At 40.5% G+C, this 8,389-nt stretch overlaps 1 protein-coding gene across 1 annotated transcript; it reads right to left on the bottom strand.

Annotated features, from left to right (window-relative positions):
* Positions 1-1,149: 1,149 nt before the first annotated feature.
* XAGE2 (X antigen family member 2) lies at positions 1,150-8,086 on the bottom strand. Its single transcript, XM_055268248.1, has 5 exons — positions 7,893-8,086; positions 7,012-7,100; positions 6,435-6,540; positions 4,445-4,570; positions 1,150-1,261 (listed from the first exon to the last, which is right to left on the bottom strand). Exons 2-5 carry the CDS (start codon positions 7,090-7,092, stop codon positions 1,239-1,241), a joined length of 336 nt encoding a protein of 111 aa, XP_055124223.1. The 5' UTR covers positions 7,093-7,100; positions 7,893-8,086; the 3' UTR covers positions 1,150-1,238.
* Positions 8,087-8,389: the final 303 nt, after the last annotated feature.

Below are 8,389 nucleotides of genomic sequence, written 5' to 3'. Positions count from 1 at the left end.
AGCCTAGGGACTTCTCACATATTTTGTGGCAAGTGGAACACCCTTAGAAAAGATGCAGATGAGGGGACACATAGGGTGAGGTATGTAGGGAGGGGCAGGGAGTTTCCATGGCCTCTACGGGCATGCTACCCTCCATATGTTCAGCTAGCCAGAAGCTCTCTGAACTATGTCCTTTTGGGTTTCATGGAGGTTTTCATTATGTAGGCATGACTGATTAAAATGTTGGCTTGTCATTGGTGAACAACTTAACCTTCAGCCCCAACCTTCCCTGAAGTTTGGGCATGGGGCTGAAAGTCCCAACCCTCTAATTCCTCATCCTAGAGCTCCTAGGGGCTGCCAGACATTGGTCAACTCACTAGCATACAAAAAGGCATCACTTTGTAGGAGTTGTATGCCACTAAGCACAGTCAAGGACAAAATATACATTTCACCATACCACACTTGTGTATCAGCTAACTCAGAATACAAAATATCAAAAATGATACTTTTTTTTTGAAACAGAGTTTTGCTCTGTCATGGAGGTTGGAGTTGCAGTGGCGTGAACATGACTACCAGCATCCTCGACCACCTGGGCTCAAGGGATCCTCCCACCTATGCCTCCAGAGTAGCTGGGACTATAGTTACATTCATTCATTCATTCATTGTAGTAGAGAGGGGTTCCTATGTTCCCCAGACTGGTGTCACTTTCCTGAGCTCTAGCAATTCTCCTACCTCAGCATCCCAAAGTACTGGGATTACAGGTGTGAGCCATTGCACCTGGCCACAATTGTCAATAGTATCAAAATACCTGGGAATGAAATTAACAGAAGAGGCTGGGCACAGTGGCTCATGCCTGTAATCCCAGCACTTTGGGAGGCCAAGGCAGGCAGATCACGAGGTCAGGAGATTGAGACCATCCTGGCCAACATGGTGAAACCCCATCTCTACTAAAAATACAAAAATTAGCCAGGTGTGGTGGAGCGCGCCTGTAGTCCCAGCTACTCAGGAGTCTGAGGCAGGAGAATTGCTTGAACCCAGGAGGCGAAGGTTGCAGTGAGCTGAAATCATGCCACTACACTCCAGCCTGGCGACAGAGCAAAATTCCATCTAAAAAAAAAAAAGAAAGAAAGAAAGAAAAAAAAGAAATTAACAGAAGATATGCAAGACTTCTTTGGAGAAAAGCTTAAAACTTTATTAAGATATTTTAAAGTAAAATATCTAATATAAAAACAGTTTGTGTTGTTTCAGCTTATCTTCCTTTAAACCTGTGATTTCTCTTCACCTATAATAGAAACGTAACAGGTGGAACATTACTAGCAGAACTGTATTTAGATCACATTAAGATATGCAAATGACACCAAAGTTTTTGTTTCGTACAGTGGACTAAGACCATAAGCCCAAGAGTCACCCTCTGGCTTACATTCAAGTAGAACTCTGTGGAGACTTTGGAGAGAAACTTCCAAACATATACATTATTAATTTTTTTAAACACATCTTGCTTTCTAGTGCTACAAGGAAACCAAAAGACAGTGCGAGGTCAGAACACATTAAATCAAGTGAACCTCTTAAAAAGGGATTTAATGTATAAAGCAAAAATTGTGTATAATTTTACTAAAAATATAACCAACACACACAAAAAAACTAAGAAAGGAATTTATAAAAAATGTATAATTTAATATTTTGGCTTGAAACTATGGTCTGGATGTCTAATAGGCTCCTGGAAATAGTATGAAAACTATCTTCTAAGAAAAGAGTTAATGTCACATTAGGAGCTGCATATGCGTGGTGAATAGAAAGGACAGTATTGCATTTGTTTTTTTCTCTATTGTGCCAAAGTGCAAAAATGTTGCTTTGGGTTAGTTTACCCTTCTGTAGATATTAAGGTATGGTAAACATCTGTCCCCAGTTTTCACCTATAGTCCTGATGTTAATACAAATATCTTTTTTTACACTTGAAAAAATTCCCCTTTGTATAATTAATTATATGATCGCATTACTTTTAATCTATCATTATCATTATTGATATCAAAATATGAAAGAGGTATATATAATGAACAGTATGGCACAAAAAAAAGAAATGGAAAGGGAAATGGAGACGTAGAGGAAGACATCTAGAATAACTAAATATTTATTTCTAAAAGTAAATGTTATCAAGGGACAACTGGCAAACTTCACAAGTTCATGCACAGTCTTTGTGATGAACAGATATTCAGGTACCACTGGGATATATTTAATAATGCATGCATTCCTAGCTTATCAACCATTTCATCTATATTCTGAAAATATTAGAGTTTAAGAATGTATTCACTTTCAGCTGGGCATGGTGGCTCACATCTGTAATCCCAGCACTCTGGGAGGCCAAGGCAAGTGGATCACCTGAGGTCAGGAGTTCCAAAACAGCTTGTGCAACATGGTGAAACCTTGTCTCTACTAAAAATACAAAAAATAGCCAGGCATGGTGTTGCGTGCCTGTACTCCCAGCCACTCAGCTGAGGCAGGAGAATCACCTGAACCCGGAAAGCGGAGGTTGCAGTCAGCCAAGATCATGCTGCCGCACTCCAGCCTGGGCGACAGAGCGAGACTCTGTCTCAAAAGCAAAACAAAACAAAATGAAAGAATGTATTTACTTTCAGTTATACTATATATTCAATATCTGTGTCTTCTTCATATTCTGTATTGTGCTTTTCCCATTTTCAAGACTGGGGAAACAAATTGATAGTCTATTCATAGCTATTTTTAAAATAAACAATGTGTTAAATGTATTACTTTTGGATTAGTTTTCCTAATCCAAAATCTGGGTTCGTACCTGTCTGTTATTAAGTACCTCTTCCCTTTTCCATTAGGTTTATTCTGTTGCTCTTTTATTATTATGTTGATTATTATTTTATCATGTGATTTGCTATCTATTCTAATAAGATGTGCATTTAAGGCTATGATCTTCCTAAGAATACAACTGAGGCTTGTTCAATCGGCTCCTGAAAACTATCTTTTAATGTAAATAGTTTAATGGAATGGTTCAGCAGTGCAGAGTAAAACATTTAGGTAATTTCTTCCCTAAACATGGAGCTCTTCCTTTAAATTCAGAAGCTCTTCTAATAGTCAGCCATTTATAAAAAATATGTGTAAAAGATACTTATGTTGACTACTCAAGAATTAGTACATTATAGTCTTTGAACTTTAAGTCCTATCATCTGATGTCTCAAGGCAGAAACCTGTAATATGTAACCTATGATATGGTTAGAGGTGATTATATCATATGTGTCTTTATTACACACAGTAGCTCATGAAGACTGACAGGAGAGCAAAAAGCATGCTTAGCACGGGCATCTCACACCCACCTTGAACATCACTGACCTACATGCATTCTCCCTACTTCATCGGCCACAGAAAGTAGACTGTCTCTTGCTATTTTATTATTCAGTCATTCAAGGCTTCATGGTGGGAAGGCTTTAAAATGCAATTCTTCTTTTTTTTTTTTGAGACGGAGTCTCGCTCTGTCACCCAGGCTGGAGTGCAGTGGCGCGATCTCAGCTCACTGCAAGCTCTGTCTCCCGGGTTCAGGCCATTCTCCTGCCTCAGCCTCTCCTAGTAGCTGGGACTACAGGCGCCCGCCACCACGCCCGGCTAATTTTTTGTATTTTTAGTAGAGACGGGGTTTCACCGTGGTCTGGATCTCCTGACCTCGTGATCCACCCGCCTCGGCCTCCCAACGTGCTGGGATTACAAGCGTGAGCCACCGCGCCCGGCCAAAATGCAATTATTCTTTAAGAGCCAGATAATTCAGAATTTGACAAAATCCAAGAACCCTCATTTAGGTCTCCATACTGGAAAACAAACATCAAGCAGAGTGCCTGCTTATTTTCCTAGGAGCAATGAAATCTCAGCTCAGATATTGTAATTGGACTGAAGCTGATTGTTAGGAAAAACAAATCATGGAAATCGGAATATCTTTCTATTCTCTCCAACAGAACCAGAGCATGCAGAAATCAGCACTGAAATGGATTTTAATACATTTGATCTGCATTGACCATTTTCAATAACAGCAAAGATGGGTGTAGAATTTATGGAATTTGTCCAGATTCTCACAAATTGTCATAGAGCTGCTACTAGAATCTCCTTCAGTGCTCAACATATTTCACACAGTCTGGTATTACAAATGCATTATGTATTTGTTAAAAGCAGAAATTAGAAAATAATCTGAAAATTGTTAGCTGTTGGTTATACTCAGAAGTAAGAAAATGCTGTCATATTTGATGATTCAATATGGCTTTGACCCAATTTGTGTCTGTATCTGAGAGCATGTAAGTCTTGCAGTCAGACATTTGGGATCTGAACTACCTTTCAAAGAAAGTGTGTACTTGAACACTGTTATTAAAGTGGCAGTAATGTTATCTCTCTATGATTGAAAGTATAATATTGTAAAAAATAGAAATCACATAACTTTGTGTCTTAATGAATAACACACCTGCTTCTGGCATTTTAAAGTGCTCTGCTTTTGGTAGAATCTTCCTCTTGACATCAGTACCATCTTCACATTCATCCCCAGTCTTTGTCTGACACAGATCCTGGAGATCGGTTTCCAGGTCAGGCACTAAAAAATACAAAGGTTATGAACTTGAGTAGAAAAACATGAAGTATAAATAAGGAAGTAATAATATTCTATTCCACAGAGTTACGACATAAAAGCCTATAGGCTAGTGTGATAATAAATGTGATGCAAAGATGTCACACTTTTGTTTTCCTGTATTATGAATTCCTATTTTATTTGTTTTTTAATACAGGGTCTCACTCTGTCATCCAGGCTGGAGTACAGGGGTGCAGTCACAGGTGACTGCAGCCCTGACCTCCTGAGCTCAAGTGATCCCCCTGTCTCAGCCTTGTCAGAGGCTGAGACTGTAGGCACATGCCACCACCAAGGCTAATTTTTGTATTTTTTTGGCAGAGAAAATTTTTTGGTGTTTCCCCATGTTGCCCAGGCTAGTTCCTAACTCTCAGGCTCAAGGGACCCACCAGCCTCGGCCTTCCCAAGTGCTGGGATTACAGGTGTGAGCCAATGTACCCGGCCTGAAATCTAATTTAAAATGACAATCTAAGGATAAATCATACTACACCCTCATTTGCTATACTTTGCCAGTGTGCATTATAAAGAGTGAGTATCAACTATGTAAGATATCAGAAGTTTGCTGCATGAATAGCATTTTAATGATAACTCAAAGATAATTTTCTGAAAGACTAGATCAATGTATTCCTGGGCTTATGACAAAAACTTACAATTGTGACAACCATATCTTGTTGAGGTAACTTGAAAATTATTTGGTTAAAATTAAGTAAAATTATGCTTAGGTCCAAAGGCCCTACATGTAACTTTTCATAAATAAATCCCATTGAGAATATAGTACCAAAAATAAGAGGAAAAATCACAGTTTTCCCATGAGAGTTCAGGAAATTGAGTGAAAGAAAGTAATGAGTGTTGTTGACAGTCATATTCTGGAAACCTCTTAACCGTGAATTGCTAAAATAATAAATGGCCCAAATTCTGTCAACTTTAGCTTGAAAATGCTATCTGTTGATGACACAATTTCTGTTTCATGATAATTTTATCATACTTTGGTTTTCTAATTATAGAAGTATTTAGGCGACTTTTAAAAGTTTCTTAAAAAACATACTAATATACCTACCTGTATGCCAGTGTCCTGAATTATCCACCTTTTACCAAACATACTGTCAAAAATATTGATCAAAGGGAACAGTGGCTGTCATTCATTGAGCCCTTTTCTGGATTTGCTATCCCGCTTCACTGAATTTGTTTTCTCCTGAGCCAATACTCAAGTACCTTACAGTACAGACACATTCGAGTATTAAGCATTTTAAGCAAAATAATTCACGTTTTCTAACAACGTAGATGTTAGGAAGAACACAGACCTTGGAACATAATATGAATTCTGTCTCCATGACTCAAGCGTTCTTGGTAAGCCTCAATCTCTGAGCGACCATTTCCTTTTTATAAAATAGGGCTAATATCCCTATGCAAATGGGCCTTATTCAGGGTGTTATAAGATAGGGTGGCTTGGCACTCTATATGCTATAAAAGGGTGCTTATAACACTGTGGACACCATGGCTGAGCCAATCATACAGCAACATTCTAAGAAGATCTAATTAATCAAGTGAAATAATGTACATTTTGATACATCAATTAAACAGTTTCATCTGATTTAGCAAGGGATGTATTTTCAAGCATACAAAATAAATCTTGAAAAAAAGAGAAGATTTATTATATCCAGGGACTGCATGAAGCTGCAAACTATACTCTTCACTTTTCCAGCCTACTTTGAGCAAATGTTTGAGATCCTTTCCTAATGTTTTCTTTCCTCCTATTACTGGTCATGGCATAAGGCATGATGCACACATAGGCCTCCTTCCCCCTATAGATATTATTTCTTTCCCTTCCCAGCACCTTGAATCTCAGCTGCACCCTGATCATCTTCTCTCTTCTGATCAGGTGTAGGATCCCGACTTTTAGTGGGTGGTTTCTCTTCTTTAGGCTCCTCACCACTGGGTTCCTGGGACAAAGGGGAGGCGGTATGTGTTCAGATAAAAAGTTTTGTTATTAATACATGTCAATAATACAAATATACAGAATACGCAGGTATTTCTCATCATAAGTAAGTCTAAAGACACTTCTCCAACACTGTTCCATATACTTATTCTTCACAAAGTTACTTTTCCCAAAGAGAGGTTACTCTAAGACAGTTACCCTCAAAGGCTTTGGAAGCCATTTTAATCTATGTTGGGATGGATGTGTGCAATCTGTTATCAGTAAGCATGAGGAGGAAGTCATGGTGGGGAACACAAGATTATCCATGCAGGCAAAACCAGATTGTAATACTCTTGGATTAGTCTTTCCTTCATGAGATGCGTGATCATTTTTATCAACATGGGAGTCCTTTATCAGTGTATCTATACTCGTTCAACAACACTATCACAAAAGAAATTTCTGCTAATAAAAAACATCAAAATATTAAAGCACTCACAAGCATAGCCCCAATCAGCTCAGGAGGCTGTAAACTTCTTCTTGGCCTAGGCCTATATGTTGATCTTCCTCGCCAACTCATATTTCACTCTGCAAACAGAATACTGTGATTGGGAAAGTGCGTTTGAGAGGATAGCTATATTTGACCACTTTCATGGCCAAATGTTAAATTTCAGTTTTTAAAAAAGTTTGGAAATAATTTGAAAGTAAGTCCCAGGGCAACTAGAAGTGTGTACATCTTCTGAATCGAATGCTTGCAAAGCCACTTAAGTTGGGCAATCTAGCAGAGCAATGTCTTAATGCTCCTGGCAAAAGATACAGGATATTTCCGATGAGATTTGGTTTCACAGCTGGATTCTCCATAGTGGAGACATTTAAGTTTATACAGCTAGAGAATTAAAACTGCAGTGACCACGGCTTTCGTCACACACCCATTTGTTTGGACGATTTCCCTCCCTAAAATCAAAGTTTTGTTGGAAAGCACAGTCCTGCCCGTTCGAACCTCCAGGGTGGAGTTGAGAAGTTGTGACACATGGCTGGACGCTCCTCGCTGGACGTTTCTACCCAGAGCTCTACAGACCTCGGGGTCGCAGTCACCAGCTCATAGCATTCCCACTTCCCAGGCCCCTTTCTTACCGCTTACACAGCCCATTCCTGGGTTCCTACCAAGAAGTCTGGAATCTGTCCCGTTGGGAGTTCCAGTCACTTCCGGGACTCAGATACCTCCAACAGCACCCCCAGCATTCACCCCATCTTCATCTGGCTCCCCTTCACTCCGCGGCCCACCTTCCTTATGACCTAGAGGCTCTTTACCCTCTGAGGCCACAGACCATGCCGCCTGACCCTCTGGAAGCCCGCTCACTCCTCCTCACATTCACTCACATTTCAATTCCTGGGAGGACTGGCCTGCGGACCTATAGGCTGAGTCTCAGTAGGAGAGAAAGAGTCCAGAAGGCTGATATGTGACCCTCACACTCTCACAGCTCCCCAGCCGTCACCACGTGGGCAAAGGGGTCGAAGGGAAGATGCCCAGTGAACATGCACACTGAGGCAGGTGTCCAAGGAACATGCACACTGAAGTCGGTGCCTGCCTTGTGTGCTGCAGTGCCCCACCTCGCCCCACCCCATCCTGCGTCACGCAGTCCTCCCTCCCCTCCCTGGTTCCCACTGAGGACTCTGGAATGCATCATCTGTAAGCAGTTTCATATGCCTCGGGGACTCAAATACCACAAATAGTTTCCCCCTTCAAAACTCACTACTTGTTTACCTGACCCTCCTCCGATCTATGGTCCTTCTTCCTCCCTTGTCCGGCACCCCCACCACAGCAAGGCCATGGCTGCATCGCTGCGTGTTAGAAGGACGGGGACCTCAAAGCCCTT

This window comes from Symphalangus syndactylus, chromosome X (assembly GCF_028878055.3).
Source record: "Symphalangus syndactylus isolate Jambi chromosome X, NHGRI_mSymSyn1-v2.1_pri, whole genome shotgun sequence".
In the NCBI taxonomy this organism is placed as follows: domain Eukaryota; kingdom Metazoa; phylum Chordata; class Mammalia; order Primates; family Hylobatidae; genus Symphalangus; species Symphalangus syndactylus.
This window is presented reverse-complemented; position numbering and strand designations above follow the sequence as displayed.